The sequence below is a fragment of the Brachyhypopomus gauderio genome, chromosome 9 (genome assembly GCF_052324685.1).
Source record: "Brachyhypopomus gauderio isolate BG-103 chromosome 9, BGAUD_0.2, whole genome shotgun sequence".
Classification (NCBI taxonomy): Eukaryota; Metazoa; Chordata; class Actinopteri; order Gymnotiformes; family Hypopomidae; genus Brachyhypopomus; species Brachyhypopomus gauderio.
In genome coordinates this window covers 8,590,256-8,615,227 of record NC_135219.1, presented here as the reverse complement: position 1 = coordinate 8,615,227, position 24,972 = coordinate 8,590,256, and the positions used below count along the sequence as shown (strand labels likewise).

Sequence of the window (24,972 nt, the reverse complement as noted above, 5' to 3'; positions counted from 1 at the left end):
TGACTTAAAAGGGAGGAATTGCAGGGATGAGCTGCTACCTAACAGTTGTAGTGAATCCCTGACCCAGTGCTGCTTTGCCGGTGTAAGTGTTGGCAGTCTGTTTCAGTTCATGGAGGGCCTCTTTCAGCATGGACACCAGGCCTTGCTTGTCGACCGTGTCCTAATGAGGGATGAACACACAAAAAAGTTCAGAAATACAAGTGAAACACCAATTCCCCAAATCACACTCAGTCCTACATTAAGTGGTCTCATATATGTCTCGTTTTCTCAAGTAAAAAAAAATTAATCAAAGCCTTCATCACAATCTCATAAAGCACAGAACATGACATATGTAGCACTGCAACGCACGTCCCAATCCTGCAGCAGGGCCAGGATGGACTCCCGTGAGCCGTAGGGTCTTCTCCAGGAGCCCAGCTTGCTCTTCAGACGTTCCAGGAGCTCACAGACACGGTGCCACTGTTCCCGGTACTCCAGCTTAATTCCGTAGTACTTTGCAGTCACTCTGGCACTGGTGAAACTATGGGAATTGTAGTTCATTTGAGCATGTGAAGGAAAGACAATTGTAGCCACAAGGAGGTGATTGAGAGGCAGAAATCCCATGCCCACCGTCTCTTGATCTCCTCGAGCTTCTCCACAGGCACCTGGGAGGAGCCGTCCTCTGCCGTGTTGCGGAACAGATGAAGCGTGTCCAAGTGGCTGCCCATGTCCACCAGCAAGACCTGGAGGAAGAACGTATTACCGAACTGTATCGACGTGCCGAGGCCTCGAGGGTGTCTGAAAGGGGCGGCCCTGCCAACCTTGAGCTGCTCCTGCTTGCGTTGGGCGTCTCTGGCCGCACTGGCGTGGTCTCCGGCGTCGCCGTGCTCCTCACACAGCACCGCCTCGATGCGCTGGAGCCACTCGGCCAGCGTGGTCAGAGGGGCGGGCAGGACCGTGTCCAGATCAGCCCTGCACTGCCGCAGCTGCAGGGGCAAACGGGGCATTTGCACGTGCGTACAAGAGCACCAGATACATAGGAGCACACAGAAACTTGAGCACAGAAACACTCACCCTTTCCTCCATAGTGTCCCACGCCTTCCTGAGATCAAGCTGGTCCTGGCTCAGCTGGGCACAACGCTTCATCGCACTCAGCAGGGGCAGCACGGGCCTCCGCTGCTCTCCGAACGACGCCGCGAAGGCCTGGAACGCCTGCAGCACATCCCCTCCGCCCACCGGCCAGAGTCCCGTCAGGCGTGGAGACGTGACGGACTCGTAAAGGCAGTCGCACAGCGGCGAAATGGCCAGTGAGGCCCAGCGCCTGGCTTACCTGATACCTGGCTGCGTATCCCTCCTCCTCCGTGGACGTCCAGATGTCTAGCAGCTCCTTGTGGGCTCGGTTGAGCCAGCAGGTCATCTCTCTGACCTTCTGGCTGGGTGACGCCTAAGAGCACATCGAAAGAGAACGGAAGGCCACTGTTACGAAATGACAAAAGGGTTGGGTACAATTTGCAGGCCAGCGTTGCTTCTGTACCTCGTGCAGTGGGGAAGCCAGCACAGCAGGTGTGAAGTGGGTGGGAATGTTGACAGGAGAGAGGCACGTGGGAGAGAGCAGAGATTGCAGCTACGCCCAGCACACAACAGGACGGGTGAGCCCCGAAGAACCAGAAATAGACATGAAAGCCAGGGACCGAGGCCACGAACAAGGAGGTCACGTAAGAGGAAGGAAGTGAGAGAGAGTAAATCATCTGTTTGGTAAAATTCAAGCTTCATAGAGGTGAGAGGGGCAGAGTAAATACACCATCTTAGTGGTGAAGGACAAAATCGAGGTGATATACCGTATGTTAAAACAGACCTGTAGTTTAACAGACACAGTTAAGCCTGGACGCTGGCTAGATCTGGGCTCTCACCTCAAGCTCGTCCTCCACTGGGAGCTGATCGTTGGAGTACTGGAGGAACTGGGCCACGTAGGTCATGATGGACTTCTCATCTGGCTCACATACGTCAACGTCTGGGAACGGACGCGCAGAAAAAAGACTGTAACGTCAGTTTTATTAAATGACAATGAGAACTGGGTGGATGGTTTGACATGGGCTGCCCACCCTCAGGTTCTAGCAGCCGGGTGATGCCCAGCTCCTGCTGGGCTAAGTGGAAGGCCTCCTCCAGGTTCTGGAGGTTACTCCGACTCTCGGTTAAGGAGAGGTCCACCAGGTCTGGCCTCAGGGAGCAGAGGATGGCCTGAAACGCCACACCACTCCTCCAGCTCGTCTTGAAATCTTTCACCCTGAGTGAACAACCCACTCTGTCCCGGGGAAGAGAAACGAGGTCGTTTAAGGACAAACGGACATCAGGACAAAGGTGGAGGACAAATGGCTAATGCAGGTTGCTAAAGAGACGTTACAAACCACTGATATCAAACGGTCACTAAACATGCTGCAGCTTTTTGATTCTGAGAACAACAGGCATCTAAAACCCACTTTCTGCACTGGTCTCGCACCCACAGCAGTAGGGCCTTCTTGGCAGAGAGACGGAAGCGTTTGTGGAGGGGTGACGCCCGGCATGGGACAGGGCTGCCCTGGACGGGTGTCCCCGGGGACGAGTCCTGGCTGGAGAGGGACTCCAGGGACGAAGAGCGGGACCCAAACGAGAGTGTGCTGGCGAGCTCCTCGATCTGCAGGAACGCACACAGCTTCACATGTCACATGATGCTTCTGAATGTCACCACAGGAACACGGATGGAATGTTATACAACACAAGCAAATCTGCTCAGATGTTATTGAACTGATTTAGAGGAAGAACAGTGCGATCCTTATTATGCAAATGTGGTAGCGCAAATATTTTGTGTCCATTACAAAGCTTCGGCTTGGATTAAAGCAAATCTGTGGGGAGGTGAACGCCAGCATTTCAGCTCACCTAACCTCACCTACCCACCTGACCCAGACTACTGAGGGTTCACTCAAAGGATCGATCACAATAAGCCCTTTGAAATGGCGAAATTATCAATTTCAAACAGGGAGTTCCGCACATCATTGGCAGACATGACACCTCCCCTACTGAAAAGGTGTTTGAAATCTGAGGTTGAATGTATCAGAAGGAAACTCGAAAGTGCCCTAAGGTAGAATTAGATGAGAACGGGTCACATTTAGCCAGCTCCGGCCTGTGTGGTATTCTAATGCATACAGTGTCCGTCTTTGATGTGATCCTTACGTGACATCGAAGAATAATGGTCCATATCAAACCCAAGATAATCGATGGCTTCCCCTCTATAATGTCAGGTATGTTGATGTTTACCAGTTTGATCTATGAAGAAACCATGTAAGATATCATAGTTATAAAATATAATAACAAGATGATTTTGTCATGATATAACAACAGGACTTCTGAAGCATGCCGCCTTAGATCACGTAAATCACACAATAGGCTTCAGAATACTGTAGCGTGACTCAACAGATAAAACACTAAGGCCTCACCGATTTATTTTTTAAAAAGTTCAAGGCTCTTTCAATATTTCCCCGCTGCTGGAAAACTCCATGTCCCTTTTCACGTTTCTGTAAGGAGACCAACATGCTGAACTCAGAGCAGAGCGCAGAACCTTCAGAAACATTCAGCATGATCATATCTAGCAGACTCTGGAGGGTTCAGACACTAACCATGATCTGGCCGCTCATGACTTCCAGCAGGTCCAACAATCGAGCTCCATCACGGAGATCCGTAAACAGATCCCGCACTAAGCAGGGAGAGCTCCTCTGGAAAACACAGTTGGGTGATTAGTTGTCCATTAGGGGTTAGAGGTCACAGGACTCGGGACACCGAGGATTCCATGACAGCAATAAGAGGGATTTATTACATAGTTTATCCTTTATATTCACAGATTTTCACCGCTTTGAAATTCTCTCATAATGTTGGATCAGGTTTTAGGTTTTATGACTTTCTGCTGCAAGATAAGTTGCAAGATTAATGAACTTTAAAAATCCCTTTCTATGCTAAAAACAGTACAACATCTGTCACAGGGACAGAATGTTCCATTGCTTAGATGATCAAAACCGAATTAGTGTCACTACTGCACATCATGTCAGCTGAACTTGGGCGTCGTGGAGGAGGCAGGCGGCTCAGGTTGCTGCCCATTAAAGTGGCTGCTGGTGGGCTCTATAAATAATCCAGCCCCCGCCATTTACCTGCCGACATGACAACCAGGCTGTGAGTCAGCATTTCAGCCTGGATCACTGTTGTTTCATACTGTTGATCCTTTACTCACGTGGTGAAACAAATACTAATCTATGTATAAGAGAATAAATTAAGCATATAAAGTATATTGACTGTGCGGGTGCTTTGTAATAAATGATCTCTGGTTACAGAACCTATGCAAATCTTCAAAACAATATGCTAATCTTCAAAACAATATGCTAATCTTCAAAACAATATGCTAATCTTCAAAACAATATGCAAGTCTTCAAAACCAGTGTCCACCAGTTCACCAGTGTACTGGCAAGTCTGTGTCACTAGGGTTGTTTCTAGTTTGACTTTATGAGAACAACTTTATGTGGGCTTGGAGGTTTTCCAGGTTTACCTTGGAAAGCTGAGCATTCATCCAGTTAGTGAACGTCCTTTTCTGAACTTGCTCCTGTTCCACTGTGAAGGAGAAACCAAGGTAGACGTGGTGAGGACTAAACCTGCCGACACATTCATGGGAAATCCACAAGGCTGGTGGCCATTGGTGTGAACACGGAAAAGAGAACTGGATTTTTTTTCTGTATAGTTTCACTAAATCAAGGAAAGCTGTACTCTGGCATCAAGGATAAAAATACATCTATGCAGAAATATGTAGATATCTCGCCAAAGCAGAGCTTTGTGGTTTCTCAGTTCAAAGCCCTCAACACTTTGCTCATAGGGGGACTATTTAAGCTCTGAACAGAAAAGGCTGTGGAAACCTGGCGCCATTAACAGCGTGTGAGCAACACACACACTCGTATGTTGGGCTTTCACAACTGCATGCAGTCAATCTGCTGCATCTCCACCAACACTGCTTTAGCCCCAGTTAACTTCACCTCACCGCCGAGCGGCAAACATCCTCATCTTTGAGTTATTCCCTGGATTCTTGGTTCCTGAGGCGATGCTAACGCTAACCGACAGTAAAGGGGTGACTCATCTTCAAGGCCACGGTGGGCTCCAGTGGTACAGTAGTGACCTGACTCATCCATACCAACTTCACTTACAAAAAAAGACAACATGCCAAAATCTTTGGTGGGGCATATCAATCCCGAATTTGTTAGAAGTTTTAAAAAACAGGCATGTGAAAAATGCATGTGAACTTTCCATTTTCCTAAACATAATCGCTCAAAACATTCAGGCTGTCTGTTCAAGAGCTCTCGGAGGAGCAAACAGCAACAAGCAGAATGTCAAGAAAGCAATGCCATAAGACAACACGGTGTTGTACACAACATACTGCCACCTGTATTACAGGTTATCAGCATGGGAGTGTCCTGGCACAAATATAAACTATTGCAAATGTACAGGTTATTTTAAAACATAGTTCTCTTTTGTGTATGGGATTCCTCTTTTAAACAGTGCTCTGTGCTAATTCAAGACTACACAATACCAGCAGTGTTTAGAAGAAGACAGCAAGAATCATACTAGAGCACTTCTTTAAATTCTGACGGATGATAAACTGTGAATAAACTAAGTAAAACTAAAACGAAATTAAAAAGTCAATCTTCCATTTCCATGTCTTTGAGCTAGCACTTTGCGAACGTCAATAAAAGCTAAAGAAAAAACAAACACTGCATGATGTAATAGACATAATCACTTAAGATGCCAGTGCAGCTACAACAGTGACTCAGGACGAGTCTCCTCCCATAGCTACTGCTGTAGTCATAGCAAACCCAGTCCAGCCACCACGCTGCAGTGAGCACGTCTGTGAGCCTGGCCCCTGCACACAGACAGCTCAAACAGCCCGGGACACGGGGACACACGAGAACAGACGCACGGGCGTCATGCACAGAAACGACCCCGATGTAATCAAGGTCACAGGCAATGAAAAATCAAAACTGGTGCCTATGTGGACTTGTGCGAGTCAGACCCCTGCAGTTTGTGTAGTTGGAGGTTTTAAAGAGTGGAGACTTGTTCATGCAATGACATGAAGAATGTTCTTTACTGTACTGGGAAGTGGCCTAATCCACTCCAGGCACATGACCTACATTCATTCATTTTCCCCAGTCATGACTGGGGTCGTACACACACTTTTAACTTGGTCCGCAGTTCCCTTTCCCTGTGACACCTAAACTGATCCTTAGCTAAAAATAGTATGGGGGGGGGGGGGGGGGGGGGAGTGTCTCGCAGACAGAGATTAGAGAGAGAGAGAGGAAGAGAGAGTGAGAGAGGGAGTGGGAGAGAGAGAGAAATCAAGAGGGAGAGAGTTCGAGAAAGAGTGAGAAATACAGACAAAGACCAAACAGACGTGAGACACTTTTTCAGTTGAATTAAAGGCGCCAAGCCGATATCTCCATGCTTGATGTTACAGTCTGGAAAAATGAAGATTAAAGTTACACTTTACAGTGCTGTAAGGCTACGTAAGCAACAGTGTTAAATATGTGCCAACAATAACACTATTTTATTTCTAACAGGACCAGTCAAAATGAGATGAAATGACAAGATTGTTGCCAAGTAAAATCAAACTATACAAGGACAACTTTATAAACGCAGCACACACAGACCACACCCTCACACCCTCACACTGCTTTTGTTGCATGGCTGTGAGTCAGAGCCTTCCCCTCTGAGCCCGCACACCATGGCAGAAGGTGAGGTGAGGTTAGGCTAGGTGAGGTTACGTGAAGTTAGGTTAGACTAGGTTAGACTAGGTGAGGTGAGGTTAGGTTAGGCTGGGTGAGGTTAGACTAGGTGAGGTGAGGTTAGGTGAGGTTAGGTTAGGCTAGGTGAGGTTACGTGAGGTTAGGTTAGACTAGGTTAGACTAGGTGAGGTTAGGTTAGACTAGGTTAGACTAGGTGAGGTGAGGTTAGGTGAGGTTAGGTTAGGCTAGGTGAGGTTACGTGAGGTTAGGTTAGACTAGGTTAGACTAGGTGAGGTGAGGTGAAGTTAGATTAGGCTGGGTGAGGTTAGACTAGGTGAGGTGAGGTAAGTTTAGGTTAGGCTAGGTGAGGTTAGACTAGGTGAGGTGAGGTAAGGTTAGACTAGGTGAGGTGAGGTAAGGTTAGGTGAGGTTAGGCTAGGTGAGGTTAGACTAGATGAGGTGAGGTAAGGTTAGACTAGGTGAGGTTAGGTTAGGTGAGGTTAGGCTAGGTGAGGTTAGACTAGGTGAGGTGAGGTAAGATTAGACTAGGTGAGGTTAGGTTAGGTGAGGTTAGGCTAGGTGAGGTTAGGTGAGGTAAGGTTAGACTAGGTGAGGTGAGGTAAGGTGAGGTGAGGTTAGGTTAGGTAAGGTTAGACTAGGTGAGGTTAGGTTAGGTGAGGTTAGGTGAGGTTAGGCTAGGTGAGGTTAGACTAGGTGAGGTGAGGTAAAGTTAGACTAGGTGAGGTTAGGTTAGGTGAGGTTAGGCTAGGTGAGGTTAGACTAGGTGAGGTGACGTAAGGTTAGACTAGGTGAGGTTAGGTTAGGTGAGGTTAGACTAGGTGAGGTGAGGTAAGGTGAGGTTAGGTGAGGTTAGGTGAGCTCCTTGACCATCTCGCTTCATCACTGGATCATCTTCTGCCCAAACGTTTGCTCTTGGGCACAAACATGCAGGCTCCCTGATCCTGGCTGGTTGAGGCAGGCCCTCACCTTGCAGAAGCATGTGGACGTCGTCAATGTCCAGCGAGGGGACCTCCTGGTCCACAGGGGGGGCGTGGGGGTCTCCCCCTGACGCCATCACTCCACACAGAGGGGACACTCAGCCCTGGAGCCCCTGCTGCATCCTACACCAGATACCGCTGAAGAACAAATGGCAGAAGAAAAACGTCTGTGTGTTTTATCCTTTCTTCCTGCTCTTTTAATAATTACCTTTGCTCACTGAATTAGGAAAGTCCCCGAAGAGGCAGCATGTTTAAACTGACATTAATAAACAGCCAATGTAAAAACGGACCCTGATCTCAAGGAGAGGCTAATACCAAATATGTGATTCAGCTGTTTGGTGTTTATTCCCTGGTGCACATGAGACGCCTTTGTTAACAATCAATTGTTGCAAATGACTGAAAACCAAGCAATTTTACATTTAGCCATTATTCAGACCTAAACAGAAAGAAAAGTTCAGACTCAGGTCGCTTGAAGGTCGCTTCGTTAAAGATTATAACTGTGGCTAAAAATGTTCCCAGTCTACATTATGCTTTTGAAACAGAACACAAAAACCATTGTCTGCCTGATACGAATTTCTGTAATTTAGTAGGTCTATAGTTGTAATTGCTGGATTACAGAGAAAGGTTGTTTTTTGAAATAAGAGCATTTAGTGTATTAGAGTTCTGATTGTGTGTGAAGATTTGATGCCAGTGTGGGCTCGATGCCAAACTGCAGGCAGGCTTAGGATGTTCTATGAAAGTACTGTACTCTGTATAGTACGATATTCTATGAAAGTACTATACTCTATATAAGTACAATGTCCTATGAAAGTACTGTACTCTATATAAAACAATATTCTATGAAAGTACTATACATACAATATTCTATGAAAGTACTTATTCTATATAAGTAGATTAGCACAAGATTCTAGGATTAGCACAACCCAGATCCTGTAGAAGAACTTCTGTCTACTATATGTTTCCAGAGAATGCAGAAACTCAGTAAACACAGAATTTACAGTAGATTAGACAAGTCTATGCTGAAACCTGCAGCATCAATAGCTAATTTCACTTAGACGTTATACTAGTTATACTAAAGTTATACTAATACACACACACACACACACACACACACACACACACACACACACACACACACACCTGCTGTGGGCTGAGATTTAAAAAGCCAAGCAGTGCCAAACCATGATGGAAAGGTCTAGTGATGGCTTCAGGTTCACCAGACCTGCAGCAGTGCCAGCACTGTGACTTCAGAGGGGAAAAAATGTTTTAGGACACACTGAGTCCCCATAACCTACAGGCCATGCGCGCAAAGGGTAGGGGGGGGGACCGACCTGAAAAGAATCTGTGGGGTCTGAAAATAGGGTATGTGTGTGTGTGTGTGTGTGTGTGTGTGTGTGTGTGTGTATCTGTATGTGTGTGTGTGTGTGTGTGTGTGTGTGTGTGTGTGTGTGTGTGTATCTGTATGTGTGTGTGTATTCTGTCAAGAATTCGGATCACCTTTACCAGTGTACACTGCACAAATGGCAAAATGAAAATACATGCGCTCTAATGCAACATTTTAAGATTGTGTTTTAAGAGGTCGTACAGAGTTGCCAATATCTGCAGAGGTGGAACATCATATCAATTGATTCTGTAGCACAACCAAGTTTGAGGTCAAGTTGAGGTCCCTGCTGTGCGAGCAGAGGTCATTAATGTATCAGTAACATGTACAATACAGTTGGTGAGGCTCAGAGGCCCAGTCAGCAGTGAGCTTAACCTCAGTGTCTAATCAGCACCCCAGCAGTGTATTAGGACAACAGTGTCAACACAATGGAAACATGGTAACGCATCTTAAAATGATCTCATCACTCATTCTCCCTCTGAGTGTGTATCACACATTTCTCAGTGACGACATGTGGAGATTGAGTTATTGTTTGAAGGACACAGGTTCCTCTGTTTTGCACTTTCTGATTCAAAGATGGTTTTTTTTCAAGCACCTGTCTGAAACCTACCAGGTGTCTACAAGCAGTGTTTTGGGCTCCATGGCCTCCACACATGGACACACTTGTAGTGCATCGTCTTTTGTGGCCTGTACATTTATCACGCTCTATAACATGACTATAATAGTATATGGAATTCCAGTAAGAGACTGTCTCTGCCCAAGCAAGATTAGACACAGTTTTGCAAGGGCTTATTCTCATACTCCAAAATAAATACATTTATCATTCAAGCTAGTAGCATGAGCCTATTTCATATACTCATTAAACCTGTAGAGGCAGACACAGATTCAATAGATTGCACAATCATTTCAGCCTCTGGATACCTTTATTTGTCAATGTTTTTTAAGGACTTAAAGAATATTGTTGAAACATGCCATGGAATACTTAACTAGCCAATGGCTTGCTCATCTTGTTCATACTCGGAACTCTTGGGCTCTGAGAACACCACACAAGAACCAAAAACCCACAAAAGCACACAGACACGCTCACGCAAAGTTCTACCAGAACATGTGAGGAACCTGTGCTTGTAGGTTCTAACGCGTTCACATGAAAACTAGACTGAACTGAATCAGGATTTGGTTAAATCCCGTAGATGCGTCCGTATTACGCAGAAGTAGAAAGTGTCCGCACTGGTTGCGTTGGTTTGGACATAAACTGATACATGTAATAAACACTAACGTATAGAATGTCACTCCAAACTGCGCAGCAGACAAACGTGAAGAAACAATAGTGTACACCTGCCAGAGGAGATGTGTGTAGCAGTCCAGCACAGCTTTACAAACAAACTAAACATTTCTGTTGAAGTTATGAATGAATTAAAATCAGAGTTTGGACTAGGAAGGTCTGTAAACCTCGGGCGGTTCGTAACATGCCCAAAAACTCTCTTAACTTTGGACGTGATCAGAACTTGCTTTTTAGAAACAAGTGACAAGCGCATAAACAGAAATTAATTAACTTTCGCACAGTCTACTTACATACAATGTTGTTGTTGAGGAACGGTCGAGTAAAGTTATGTTCGTGTTCCTTCACAGCCGCCAGTGACTCAAACGAGCTGAACGTTGCGCTGACAGCGATGCCTGCAGCGCGGAGGTAGTGACTGCGCTTCACACTCCACCCTCCGTGTGTGTGTGTGTGTGTGTGTGTGTGTGTGTGTGTGTGTGTGTGTGTGTGTGTGTAATGAGCAATGGGCGTCCTCAGTCAGCACACACGTTTAGGAAATAGAGGATTAAATCTCGAGTTTAAAAAGTGAATGTTTTCTTAACTTTGCTATCTATATCCAGGAAGCTTTGCACATGCTTAACTAGGAAAAGCGTATTGCTTAAAGAGAACAAATAAATGCTAATTACAGTAACAGATACATAAAATATTGATCTGTATCTGATAGTATTTTGACATGATCAATTACTGTACTAATGGAGAGATGACAGGGACGTACAGATAATAAAATGTCCACTAGAGGGCAATGGAGGTTAAACGTTATGCGTCGATCATTTTACATCCGGGACAGTAGGGGGCAGTAACGAGTTGTTCAAGTTCTCAAGTCCAGACTTTCAGTAAGAAGCTGGAATCTTAACTTTTAACATATTTGTACCGTTCAAGCTTCAGGTTTCTCCAAGTTTATATACCCTGCATGCTTACACGTCTAACGGTAGGCCATCTTTCTCCAGTTTAAAACCGTTTGTACACCATAATGTCGTGTTTTTGACCAAGTTCGGTGCGTGTGGACGGGGAGCGTGAACGCGCATTCGTGACCGCGCTCGTCCTCGCTGACCGCGCGGGGTCCATGGCGTTTCCGAAGCTGCCGCCTCACGACGGACCCGTCCTGTCGGTGGTGGACATGCACACCGCCGGAGAGCCGCTGCGCGTCGTGCTCACGGGCTACCCGGACATCAGCGGGGACACCGTCCTCGCCAAGCGGCGTTACGCACGACGGCACCTCGACCACCTCCGCCGGGTCCTCATGCTGGAGCCCCGCGGCCACCGCGACATGTACGGGGCCCTGCTGGTGCCGAGCGAGCTGGAGGAAGCGGACCTCGGGGTTCTGTTCATGCACACCGAGGGCTACAGCACCATGTGCGGCCACGCGGTGATCGCGCTCGGGCGCCTCGCCGTGGACTACGGGCTGGTGACCCCGACCTCTCCAGAGACGCGCGTAAACGTGCACTGTCCGTGCGGCTTGGTCAGCGCGTTTGTGCAGTACTGCAACGGCAAAACAGGAGCGGTCAGATTCCACAGTGTCCCTGCCTTTGCTTTTGCAACAGGTGAAACGACCTCTAACCTCTTTACAGATAGACAAGGGAGTGTATTTTACATTAATATTGTTTTTATCATCAAGAGAAAGACAAATTAGCCTACCAAGTGACTCATTTTAACCCTTTTTTTTAATCAATTTCTGTTTAGGCTATTCTGGTAGTCACAGCCTTAATGAGTTTAAAGGGGGATGTTATTCTCTGTGATCTTTATAGATGTGAAAGTGTCCGTGCCTGGATATGGTGAAGTCATAGTGGACATAAGCTACGGTGGAGCTCTGTATGCTTTAGTGAGTGCTGAGCGGTTTGGGATGGATGTCACCAAGTCCAGAAGCAGAGATCTGGTGGACGTGGCTACTGCAGTGACTAAGGCAGTTAAATCTCAGGTACAGAACCGGCCCAACCACAGGTCTTAGTCATCTGGATCCACAAGCCATCACTTGTGTCTGGTGAATATCTTCAAAATCCAGTAAGCCTGTTGTGGTTCTGGCAGGTAAAGCTGCACCACCCTGTTAGTGAAGATCTGGCATTCCTTTATGGCACCATCCTCACTGACGGCAGGGACACGTTCACTGAGGAACCCACGGCGAATGTGTGTGTGTTTGCTGATGCTCAGGTGAGACTTGCACTGTCAGTCTCAATATTACCTTCTGTTTAAAAACAACAAGCAAGCAAAAATCCCAGCACATTTGGAACATTCCATCCTAAATCCCATTTCAGGGTTTCTAATCTGTCCAGTTGGACATTTTGTTTATTTGGTGATGGATCCGTGTTCTAATTCATGATTTTATGTGTCTGTACAGTAAGGTGTAGTTTAGTGTCTCAGTCCTAGGTGGAAAGTTACCTAGGTAACCGGATGAGTTTTTGCCAAATCAGGCCTTGTACAGATACGCCATAAACATCCACAGAGGGCAAAGGAGGGGTATGAAGGTGTGTGTGTGTGTGTGTGTGTAGTGTGTGTGTAAAGATGTTTGTGTGAGTGAGTGAGCGTATAAAGTTGTGTGTGTTAGAAACTCTTTGAGTGAGTTCTTTCCTGTGCACAAAAAAGTTGTTTTCCTTCTGATCAACACCTTTACTTGTAATAAACCTTTGAACCTTGATAAATCTTTATAGAGTCCTCAGGTGTGATCAATCTCTAGAAATTTGTTGTGTGTGTGTGTGTCCCAGGTGGACAGGAGCCCCACTGGGTCGGGAGTGACCGCACGCATTGCACTGCAGTATCACAAAGGTCTGATCCAACTACACCAGACAAGGAGCTTCTGCAGCGGAACCACTGAGGCTGTGTTTACAGGCAAAGCAATTCAGGTGCCCCCCACCACACCCCAACACACTCCGTTCAGGTGCCCCCCACCCCAACACACTCTGTTCAGGTGCCCCCCACCACACCCCAACACACTCCGTTCAGGTGCCCCCCAACACACTCCGTTCAGGTGCCCCCCACCACACCCCAACACACTCCGTTCAGGTGCCCCCCAACACACCCCAACACACTCCGTTCAGGTGCCCCCCAACACACTGCGTTCAGGTGCCCCCCACCGCACCCCAACACACTCGGTTCAGGTGCCCCCCACCCCAACACACTCGGTTCAGGTGCCCCCCACCACACCCCAACACACTCGGTTCAGGTGCCCCCCACCCCAACACACTCGGTTCAGGTGCCCCCCACCCCAACACACTCGGTTCAGGTGCCCCCCACCCCAACACACTCGGTTCAGGTGCCCCCCACCACACCCCAACACACTCCGTTCAGGTGCCCCCCACCCCAACACACTCCGTTCAGGTGCCCCCCACCCCAACACACTCGGTTCAGGTGCCCCCCACCCCAACACACTCCGTTCAGGTGCCCCCCACCCCAACACACTCGGTTCAGGTGCCCCCCACCCCAACACACTCCGTTCAGGTGCCCCCCACCCCAACACACTCGGTTCAGGTGCCCCTCACCCCAACACAAACACACTCAGTCACAACTTAGAAACTCCACCTCAATACGTTTTTGCCCAATTTATTTGTCCAGCACAACTTTAAATAATGTCTACCTGGGTGTATGAGAATAGTTAGATTCATCCATAGAGTGTATGCCAACTCATCAGAGCGGCTCCACCTGTGTTTGAAGGAGACCGTGTGTGGGGACTTCAAGGCGGTGGTGGTGGAGGTGGCAGGTCATGCCTACTACAGTGGAGCGGCCTGCTTCACCCAGGAGGACCAGGACCCTCTTCGGAGTGGCTTCCTCCTCCGATGAGCCTCATGGCAGGAGGGGCTTCCAGGAAAATCTGTGTGTTTACAGTTTCATCACAACTAATGGGGGTCATACAGCACTTCTGGTCAGTAGAAAACGAGTTTGAAGACGGTCATAACATTTAAATAAATTACCTGTAAGTAATTACACATGCAAGTACATTTGTTCTTGTACCTTTAACAAATAGTTTGCATCTCCTAAGAGTTGCTGTAGCTTTGATTATTTTTAGCATGAACATCAGTTCCAGTATATGTTGGTGTAAGACCTCTTGATCAGTTAAGAAGAGAATTTTAAGCCAGTTTGAGCAAGGTAGGTTAAATCTACAAACAACAAAGTTTCATTTCATAACCGTGTGAATTCAGAATGTAGTGGTCTTCAGTAGTCAAGAGATTTTTTTCCTGTATGTTACAATATTTGGTAAGCAGCCCGTTTGTTTTTGACAATTACACAAATTGACCGCTAGGGTGCACTGTACACTCATAATTAGCTTGTTTGTTTTTGATAATTACACAAATCGACCGCTAGGGTGCACTGTACACTCATAATTAGCTTGTTTGTTTTTGATAATTACACAAATCGACCGCTAGGGTGCACTGTACACTCATAATTAGCTTGTTTGTTTTTGATAATTACACAAATCGACCGCTAGGGTGCACTGTACACTCATAATTAAATTGCATCCCACATTTTCATTCCATTGTCACATTTACTGCTTAGCAGTCCATTTTAATTATGGGACATTAGTCACGCCATTTACAGTTACACTTTAAATCACCACTAGGCCTTGTGGCATTAAAAACCACAACAGAAAATACATTTTCTCCAATTTATTCACCTTTAGATCCATCTTACAATGGAAGGCATTTTTAAATTACAAAAAAAAAAAAAACAAACAATGGAGGCATCTCACATTGTAAAAGGAAACTTTGTCACAACATAAAACTAGACGGTGGATAAAAAGATCAGAACGACAACGAGGGAGAAGCTGCGTGAGAAAGTATTGCATTGGTTCGGTTATTCTTTTTTAAATAAGTCTACACGTAACAGGACAACCCTGACAAAACATCCCAGCAACATGAATGCAATGAGTCTGCACAGCTGACCACCCACAGTGCTTCACTCCACGCACACCTACGCCTGCGCCCCAAAACGTAGCTTCACTCCACGCACACCTACGCCCTAAAACGTAGCTTCACTCCACGCACACCTACGCCCTAAAACGTAGCTTCACTCCACGCACACCTACGCCCAAAACGTAGCTTCACTCCACGCACACCTACGCCCAAAACGTAGCTTCGTTTAGTCGGCCAGCCTGTGCTGGACATCCAATGCAATTGCGTATAAAGCTGTAATAAGCAACCTATAACCCTGGTTACTGTTATTAATACTCAATAAAAGCACTCTATATAAAAATGGTCCTTAAAAGTGAAAAAAAGGTTTGTGTAGCTGCTTCACAAGTGAATTTTATAGGGCCAGTTTTATTCTGAACCAGATTAGAATGTTGCTAGCTGCGTTTCTAGCTGGGGCTAAAGTTAATCCTGCCCCAGAGGGGAAGCTCAGGTGGAATTGCACTGGGGGGCACAGATCCTCAGGATGGAATACTGTAAATCCGTACACTTTGGAATTCTGCATGCCATGAGAACAGGCTAATGAGTAAATTGTGCTTTGGTGTTCGTTACTTCGTTGTGTTTGTAAAGATGGGAGAGAAAAACAGTGAACCTCAGCTCTGCATTATCAGGTCAAATCCAGATTTGACTAGTTTTCACTTCTTGTTTCGAGTCGGTAATCCTGGTACACCAGCACCAAGGTAACATCTAATCCACTTAAAGAAACTAACAAATAAATGAGGTTATTTGGCAGCCATAGACTCAAACTCCAGTCTCTTCTCTTCTCTTTGTTTTTACTGTCTGCCAAAGTCAGTGGTGGAGCAGACCGTCCCTCCCGGGACTGGTTCTGTGTCCTGTCCCCCCCAAACACCGTCCCGTAGACACCGTCCACTATACAGTACACTTATGAGTGGAAAGGAGTGAGTACTCTGTATCTGTTCCACCACCAGGTGCCATCGTCCTGCCAAGGAAGGGAATGGGTTCTGGGGACTGTTGCTGAGGTCGTGGGCCCTGGGTGGAGAGGGGCTGTTCCAAAGCGGAGTGGCTCAGTAATGGAAGCTTTCGGAACCAAGCCGATCCGGGTCGGGGTCTCAGAAGTTGAGTTTGGTGACGGGCCGCTCCCTGCCCGTGTCTGTGGTTTGGCTGTTGATGCGTTTGCGGTTTCGCTTCATCTTGGACAGGTCCTTGTCGAACACCTCTCCGGAGCGCAGTGCCGACACCAGGTCGTCGAACTCGCCGCCCGTGTCCTCCCCGTTCTCCTTAGCCTTCCGGGCCTTTCTCTCCCTCTCTCTCTGCTCCTTCAACTGCAGGATGGGCAGAGAAACAGCGTTACGCAGAGGCTGGCCAGAGCAGAAGACTTCCTCAAGCTAATTAACAGGCTAATTAACGTTTTAAGAGTTAACGGTCAACTTGTCTGAGGTATTAGGCCAGTTTGTGCTCTTTAGGCACACGACAGCTGCAGTAGCTCAGAGCACACTCGGGTTTTCATGTGCTATGCAGCAGGTGAGAGGATAATCAGTGCCAGCTGAACAGAAATGATATGGAAACAGCCATTATATCCTTGGTATCCAGACATTGATCAGTCATGGGAAGATTTGCATTGAACACCAACAGTAAACAAACACATCGCTGTCATAGTTACATGGTATTGGGTGAAGTGTGAACAGACAGCAGTCTTATTAAACACAAAAATATGCTGTAGGTACTAGAACATCACGTCCTGAATACAATTAATTTTTGCATGTTAATGAGTGCTGTCCATGTACTTTTCAGTTACTACCTTCAGTGGATTCAGCTCATTATAAGTCATATTTTAAGGAGTGTATTATTTTATAAAGTGTGCAATTAACAGAAACTTCATACAATAATACAACTACCCAATTTTAAATGTAAATGTTTCTCCATTTCCACACATAAAATAATCAGATCAGTCCCAGATGTGAAACACTGCATTATTTATCAATTTGTACAATGTGCGTGCGTCTGCATGTCTGTGTATGCGCGTGTGCCTGCGTCTCCCGCGCGTGTGCGTGTACCTGCGTCTCCCACGCGTGTGCGTTGTGGTGGAAATTTGGTGATTTCCATTTATGTCAGGCTTTCTTAGTATACAATAAACACATTAGGGATAGGTGTTGGAGATCTTTTTACATATAAGTGTGTTAATCATGGCACTGAAGCCATTCTCATGACTTCAGTAGGCCTCAGATGTCTGTGCGTGTGTTCTGTGGCCTCGGCTGAGGCCTAATCTGATGTTCCTCTGGTGTTCCTAAACTGACCTCGCTGGAGACGCCTAATCTCTACTTGGAAGGGACTACGGCGACACTCAGTCTGTCGTGACATCACGAGGATGCTGAGCGCGGAGGGGGCATGCATCATATGCATCTGTCAAATCAACGTTAATTATTTCATGTATTGTCCAATCACATTTGGTTGATCACCTCGTGGACACCGTGTGTATTGATGATTAAACGTATAAAAGATGAGAGTTCGGAATGGGGAATTAGCTCTCTCTGTGACAGACACCTGGCGTGTTTGTAACGGAGATCTCAGGGGTTAATCCATGCTTTGTTGAAATAAATCATTGTACTTTATTATCTAACCCAACTGCTTCTGACTTGTTATTTGTGCTCACCATTTAAGGGTTTCAGAATTTCTAACACAGCGTGTACCTGCGTCTCCCGCGCGTGTGCCTGCGTCTCCGCGCGTGTGCCTGCGTCTCCGCGCGTGTGCGTGTACCTGCGTCTCCATGCGTGCCCGCCGCTCCTCTTCCTCCTTGCGGCGCCGCAGGTTCTCGTTCTCCTGCCGCGCCTCGCTGAAGGCCTGCAGGAACTGGTCGAAGATGCCGAAGAACTCGTCTGGCTGCATCTTCCCGCTGTCTTCACCAAAGTGCCTGACCACCTTCACGAACTGCGGAACACGGGAGAGCACGTGAGGGCCTTCACGTGACCCGCGGACGCGTCTGGGATCTCTGCCCTCACTTCTAAACTGGCACGACGCAAACGTGGACCGATAGCGAGCGCTAGAACACAAATGAAACACTAGAACAACCTTCCTGGCCTCACCCATCAAATCGAACCACCAGACAAGGCCTCTCTGCCTCGACACATAAAAACGAAGAAAAACAAAGTAAAGACGAGGCGACGTAGGAACGGTCTAATGAAGCTGAGGTAAATTAACCATCATGCACTGCTGCCATCCTCCTGCCGGTAGCTCAGCTCAGACTTCTCTCGTTAAGTTCGATTTTACTGGCAGCTGATTACAGCCTGAACCGGGGAGAGCGTGGGGCGAGGGAGGAACCCGTGGCACCGACACAGCCCCTGTGCTGCCTCTCTGTGGGGGGACGAAAACAGGCCTTCCCACAATTCCTTTGATGTGCCTTTATGGCTGCCATATGGGCCCGAGCACCTCTACGGCGGTGTGCACAGCAGCAGGGCTTCACGTTATGGTCTTCTCCCTCCTTCTACCTCTCTTTCAATCTGTTCTTCTTGCTCTCCTGCTCTTTCTATGTCAATTTTGCCAGAATGGGATGCAGGCGGCTGGGGAAACGCTTCCACATACGAGCCCGAGTTACTGGAAACATCCAAAGACTTAGTCAAGTCCTTCATTATAAAGTTTCCAAGAGCCAAAACAACAAAACAAAATACTCAGTACAACCTCAAAAATACTAATACAATGGCCTCCACATATTAACATCAGCATACTGGAGCACAGCTATTGTCTTGTGTGCCTGGACTGGTGTGTGTGTGTGTGTGTATGACTTCCTTCAGTGTGAATGTAACCCTGAAAGCAACGTCAGCCATGTGTCCTCTCCCGCTTCTATGTCCTGCAAAGTCCCCTGGGGATAGGGAGAGTGCCAGGGTCACTACGTAGGAAGTGCTCACAGCAAGAGGTCAAAGGTCAGCCCCTGCTCTCTGCAAGCAGAAAAGTGCTCCTCTCACCCAACACACACCACACACGCACACACACACACACACACACACACACACACACACTCACCAGTTCCTTGGCTTCGCTGAGGGAGTCTTCCACATCAGAGAAGCTAAAACTAGCAAGTGTGACGAACTGGCTGACGACAGACACAAACTTGTCCCCCACCTCTTGAGGATGCTTCTTCTGAAAGTCCAGTTCCTGTATGCGACAAATCATCAGGAACTTAAAGCACAGGCAGAGGGTTGCGAACGGAGACAGACGCATGCAAGGCATTGTGGGTCTGTTTGGGCAGGTGACGGGAAACACGTAGAACCCGCCGTGAAGCTCTTACGCTCTCCACGCTCTTCAGACCACTACGCAGGGCGCCGATCTCCTTCTCCAGTTCAGTCATGCTGTGTTGAGAAGAGAGAAGATCTGTGATGTTCCCAAGATCAAGAGTTACACCATACAGCACACAACGATGAACAAAACAAACACAACCTACTATCCGCACCATGGCAAAGCCATTCTAATCAAATGCCGAGCGCGCGATAGGAAGAGTGGCTCTCTTTAGAGCAGCGCTGCGAAATCAAGCTCAGAGGAATGATCTCTGGTCTACCTTCTCTCTGTGACGCACCTATTTTAGCTTATCCACAAGCGGGCCATGTGCACGGCCCAGCAAAACCAGACACTGATCCAGTGTCTGATCCAGTTTGTGCACTTTTAATTATTGGCTGGTGTTTCGGAGCTCTAAGCATCTACATATTTTAATGAGGCAACAAAAGCAACTTGGAGACGCAGTGACACAGGACTGTAAATGGTGTCATCACTCTGTATGAACAAGACTCTTGTGCCTGGGGTGAACAGAGTCGGTCTGGTCTGAGTGCGCTGGTCTGAGATCAGGCGAGGGCTCGGTCTTGTGACCGGCGTCACAGGCGGGGTGTGTGTTATCGCACTAGTCACCCTGCCCCCTCTGGCACTCCCACTGTCCACAGTCTCCGTGTGTTCTGATCTGGATCTCGACGCGTGACGCTAAAGAGTTTAGGAACTCCTCAATCCCATTTGGCCACAATCCCAGTTAATCTTTGTACATCTAAACGTAAGACGCGGGTCCCGGGTCTTTGAAACCCGAGACGGACATGCCACACTCGGCCGTACGTGTTACTGATTGGACAGCCCCGGTGCTGCTCTGACTGCCACGGTGGTCGTGAGATTTTGCTGCTAGAACACTCAGACCCTCTGGGGAGTGCTTCTACGTTTCAGCACCTCAGCAAGCGCCAGACCTGGGCTCCCCGTACCTCACGGCATGAATTAGGGTCTCACTGGGCACATGTGAGCAATACAGAATACTACAGCCCACCGCATAGACTTGATCCACGGAAGGCAGCGAGACCACAAAAAAAAAAAACAAAAGAAAAAAACCATTTCCGAAATCCATTTAGTGCAAGTAGACCTAAAGGACTTATAAACATCTGCCCAGTGTGACAGCAGCGCAAGATGGCCAGACCTACTTGACTTTAGCAGCTTCCGGGACGTTCTGTAGGTCGTCGGGGAACAGCATGACTTTGGGGTATTTCTTCTCCAAGATGGTGATCAAGTAGTGCAAAAGAGTGATATTCCTGCAGACAATGGAGACAAACTGTTAGAACTTAAAATTAACGCAGAGACGAGAGCATGATGGACACCTCAGTAAGTCAGACGCAGGCCAACACAGAGCTGCATTAAACATCTCAAACCTCAGATGAGCCGAACATCTCAGCGCTCCCTTACTTGTCGATGCTGGACTTGGTGTCGGCGATCTTGTTGAGCGAGGACACCTTGAAGCCATAAGCGTTGCCCCTCTGGCCTTTGTTCATGTAGTTGCCGAAGGCCAACACCACCTCAAGCAGCTGCTGAAGGTTATGGCTGTGGAGAACCTCTCTGGAGGCCTTGGTCAGCGCTGCCGAACAAACCACACAATCACATTCAGGTCAGTGGACTGATGTGCAGTCAACCACACAAATTGCAATTAATGACTACAATAAATGCAGTCGGTAACTTTGATGGCAACTGTCATGTTTCAGGTTAAGAAGGTTTTGAGTCAATTCTAATATGTATAGTAGATATATTTCATTTTGGTAAGACATTAACCAAGAGCGAGAGATCAGCAGTGTGTTTTAAAGGGCAGTTGGCTTAGGAACACACAGAGACACAGACACACACCTTCAACTTTGGGCTTTATCTCTGCAATCCTCTCCGCAAACTTCTTCTTGAAGTACAGCGACTGTAACCTCTGCTGGTAGTGGTTTATTCTGTTAGAGGCAGAGAGGAGATGGAGGAGTGGGACAGAACACACTAGAGTTGAGAGTGCAGCTCGGCAAAGTGAGAAGAACTCAGGGTCTCGGTAGAGGAGGGGGCAAGACTCCCAACACAGGCTCCCAACACACACACACTGGCTGTGCATTTTAAATGGAAGAGGAAAGATTGATTATCCAAGGAAAAGAAAACAAACAGATCACAACCATGAGATGTGAACGTAACGCAGAGCCGTCAAATTTGGCTTGTCCGTGTTGAGGAAAAGGGCCGTAACCTCTGCAAACACAACACTGCTGAGCTCTGGAGGGGAGGTGCCGGACGCTCCTGGACGGCGGTCACACCTGCCCTCCCAACACACCCCAACAGCCCCACAACGGTGTGAAGAGCAAATAAGCTACACTATGGATGGGGCTGGGGACACCTGTCCAAGGTGTGTTTGCCCTCAGTTCATCATGCCAGAACAGAAGAGGCTGTTGCATGCACAAGGAGACTGTGTTTGGTTAGTTACAGCAAACATTGGTGCAGAACTGTCTGCTCAGCCGTACTGGATCAGCTCCGCCGAGACCTTCCCGTCATTGCTACAGGAAATAGAATTTGCAGACGAGACAAGACGATCCATGTGCACGGTCCAGATAGAGACTCTCAGATTAATAAAGGTGGCCGTAAATTCATGGGTGACCTCTCCAGTGTCTGGGTTCACCTACTGCAGGACACCGAGCCCGAGTCACCAAATCCCGTTACACGGCAGTTTGAGCTGAACAGCAGGACACCAACATAAACTAAACTAGTGTCTAAATCAGAGAGGAGTCGAAGTGTGAGCTCCCCAGATGAAGAATACGATTGGTCTTCAGGGAGCAGCCCACTCTCTTCTGCTTCTGTTTGATGAAGCCAGGTTGGAGCAAACCAAAATGTATCCATATCATTTTGTTATGGTACGTTTTCATGTTTTAAGGCCACCAGAGACCAACGCAAATCTTCTACGGAAGCTTCTCCAGTTGGAAGATTCAATCCCTCATGAAGAACTGATGGACTGCACTGAAGCTACCTTTGGTTCTGTCATTTATGTTGATCTTATGCTGCTCAATAGATCAGTTCATCAGTTATCATCGTCACTGCAGCAGTGCAGTGCAGGCAACAGTACAGAGGTGGGTGTTCCAGACAGGAAGACGACCTTTTAAAAGCCTACCTGCTCATCTCGTAGAGGAAGCGATCAGCTTTGGCCATGCGGTCCAGTTCATGTTTGTGTTCCTCCAGCAGATCCACGTCACTCTTCTCTGGGACAAACTTCAACATCTGGAGCACAGGAGATCTCCACATTGAGCAAACAGCTCCACTACCACAAACGCTCCACTGGCCACACCATTACTCACATTTCCCTCACTGTGTACGGCTCTGCACTGAGGAATGGCTTAATTCTCACATTTTGCAGTGATACGTGTACAGGAAATTGTGTTTCTAATGTTATTTTACATTCACACCTTTCCTGGCTACATACCTGCTCCAGCATATCCTTAGGAAGGTCTTCATGTTCATCCATAGTCAAGATGGCCCTCTTTATTTCCACGTTGGAAAGCTTCAGTCTGGAGCAGAAAACGAGATAAAGTCCAGATAACTGATGCAAATTAAACCCGTTACTTTACAACCGCAGCATTTTCACAATCACTGTTGAGCTGATATTACATCACACCACCCCCCCCCCCCCCCCCCCCCCTCGACACACTCTGATCTGAGGAAACCCAGCTCTGTTGTGGCCCAACACCAACACTGTCCCTGCCACCACTGCGCAGCAGTGATATGATACACACTCTCTATCAGGTGTGTCAATCTTGCTCCAGCATATTTGTTCCAACCACAACTACAATTTCCAGATCAAATCACATGTCATGCTCTGAAGTCGTCAACAAACATATCTCATTACCTTCAGGCGAGTTTGGGTTACAAATAATGTGTGATTATTCATAATTATGGCTTTGCATTTTTGGTTTTGAATTCAGACTCGCCCGTCTAAATGTGCCAGTAATACATACGGGCTGGGAAGAGCTCCTTGTTTAAACCCTGGGTGAACCGGGTAAATAGCGAAAGGTTAAAATGTGTGTTCCAATTATTTCAGCTTTACACTTGGTGAAGGATTAATGCAAGGTGGGAGACAGCAGGACTGGAGGAGACAGGGAAGCAGAGCATTGTGGGAGTGGGAGGCGGGGCATCTTGAGAATGGACGTTTGTTGATGGTGAACATGAGGAGCACTGCTGGTTCTGCAGGAAGTCGTACTAAGCCCGACACACTGGGACTGGACGGCTCCCTCAGTTCGTCTGCCAGGGATGGGGGGGGGGGGGGGGGGGTATTTGAGGGAGGAGGAGCTGAAACCCTCAGACAGGAGGTGAGCTCTGCTCTTCACGCTCTAGCCAGATGGGGCTTCAATCCTGAAGAGCACTCACCGGTGTAAAATTCATTTTACTAAACAGAAAAGGCTGAAGGATTTTTTTTTTCTTTTCTCACATGCATCATGTTGACCTTCACGTTCACCTGCAAAGCAGCTTTATGATCCTAAACATCTCCGTGTTTGATGATCGCTGAGCTCATAAGAGGAAGGTAGTATTAATGGTTCCTAAAAGCATCCCCTAGATCGTTATAAAAAACTATTTTTTTATAAAACCCTGCCAAAATGGTCAAACTGCAATCACAGATAAATCTCCATGGCCCAAAACAATCGTCATTACCGGATACATTTTTATAGCTTCCTTTACACTTCCAATTTGTTTTTGTTTTTTTATGAGGCACTGAAGAAGAAAAAAAAATACAAAAATGGATCAGAAGGCGCTGGACCTCTTTCCTAATAGCACTCACACACAATACAGGGAAATCCCCATTCATACTGGTCTGAATGGGTGGTCAGTGCTGTGGTTGAGCTATGATGAACCAGACCCTCTCCATACGGCTTTCACCACTCTATATAGACCGTTAGTGGAGAGCAAAGAGCAGAGCCATGATCGGCAGACCTGCAGCAAGACGCAGGTCCCGGTTCTTTGAAACCCGAGACGGACATGCCACACTCGGCCGTAGGTGTTTCTGATCCGACAGACCCGGTGCTGCTTCGACTGCCATGGGGCTGTGAGACTTCGCTGCTAGAATCAACCTGTCTGGTTAGTGCTTCTATGGAGAACGGACAAGCTGGCTAATCACTCGCCAGAAACACATCCACCAGCACTGAGAAAGAAGAACATAACTAGAATTATGGGTGCTGGGGGCAAACGTTGATCCCTGAATGTCGACAGTATATAAGCTAATGAAATAGCTCACCAAGGAAATCGCCTGTGAAAATGTGGCCAGGCCCATTACCCATCAAACTCATTCAGTACATCTGCACCGTTTATAAAAATACTACATACCACTGCCGTACACCACACATCCCTGTACATCAACTAACTCTGGTAATATGCA

General features: G+C 47.3%; 3 protein-coding genes across 6 annotated transcripts in view; 1 reads left to right on the top strand and 2 right to left on the bottom strand.

Annotated features, from left to right (window-relative positions):
* The window catches only part of syne2a (spectrin repeat containing, nuclear envelope 2a), a 79,858-nt gene extending 69,017 nt beyond the window's left edge, over positions 1-10,841 (bottom strand). Inside the window, 16 exon segments of the mRNA XM_077018216.1 lie at positions 64-160; positions 349-517; positions 607-719; positions 798-962; positions 1,051-1,188; positions 1,307-1,420; positions 1,511-1,600; positions 1,887-1,987; positions 2,079-2,278; positions 2,454-2,647; positions 3,184-3,276; positions 3,447-3,524; positions 3,627-3,722; positions 4,544-4,605; positions 7,749-7,897; positions 10,713-10,841. Of these exon segments, the coding sequence (XP_076874331.1) occupies positions 64-160; positions 349-517; positions 607-719; positions 798-962; positions 1,051-1,188; positions 1,307-1,420; positions 1,511-1,600; positions 1,887-1,987; positions 2,079-2,278; positions 2,454-2,647; positions 3,184-3,276; positions 3,447-3,524; positions 3,627-3,722; positions 4,544-4,605; positions 7,749-7,836 (1,798 nt within the window). The 5' untranslated portion in view covers positions 7,837-7,897; positions 10,713-10,841.
* A 407-nt stretch (positions 10,842-11,248) lies between these two features.
* l3hypdh (trans-L-3-hydroxyproline dehydratase) lies at positions 11,249-15,183 on the top strand. Its single transcript, XM_077016858.1, has 5 exons — positions 11,249-11,999; positions 12,204-12,373; positions 12,481-12,603; positions 13,155-13,292; positions 14,101-15,183. The coding sequence occupies exons 1-5, from the start codon at positions 11,522-11,524 to the stop codon at positions 14,224-14,226; spliced, it is 1,035 nt and encodes a 344-aa protein (XP_076872973.1). The 5' UTR covers positions 11,249-11,521; the 3' UTR covers positions 14,227-15,183.
* Positions 15,036-24,972, bottom strand: part of daam1b (dishevelled associated activator of morphogenesis 1b) — a 53,994-nt gene continuing 44,057 nt past the window's right edge. For 3 of the 4 annotated variants that reach the window (XM_077016856.1, XM_077016855.1, XM_077016857.1), the window contains 9 exons: positions 23,029-23,113; positions 22,720-22,826; positions 21,441-21,529; positions 21,009-21,177; positions 20,750-20,857; positions 19,591-19,651; positions 19,326-19,457; positions 18,066-18,236; positions 15,036-16,633 (listed from right to left, as the gene is read on the bottom strand). In XM_077016856.1, coding sequence (XP_076872971.1) covers positions 16,421-16,633; positions 18,066-18,236; positions 19,326-19,457; positions 19,591-19,651; positions 20,750-20,857; positions 21,009-21,177; positions 21,441-21,529; positions 22,720-22,826; positions 23,029-23,113 — 1,135 coding nt within the window. In that variant the 3' untranslated portion in view covers positions 15,036-16,420. The remainder of the gene's footprint in view (positions 16,634-18,065; positions 18,237-19,325; positions 19,458-19,590; positions 19,652-20,749; positions 20,858-21,008; positions 21,178-21,440; positions 21,530-22,719; positions 22,827-23,028; positions 23,114-24,972) is intronic. The other variant, XR_013133168.1, reaches the window with a different exon arrangement.

Bases quoted from the DNA above. Each gene is read 5' to 3' on its own strand.
- l3hypdh (XM_077016858.1), top strand. From the start codon at position 11,522: ATGGCGTTTCCGAAGCTGCCGCCTCACGACGGACCCGTCCTGTCGGTG. The intron at 12,000-12,203 runs GTGAAACGACCT...TGATCTTTATAG, and splicing joins TGCCTTTGCTTTTGCAACAG to ATGTGAAAGTGTCCGTGCCT. The intron at 12,604-13,154 runs GTGAGACTTGCA...TGTGTGTCCCAG, and splicing joins GTGTGTTTGCTGATGCTCAG to GTGGACAGGAGCCCCACTGG.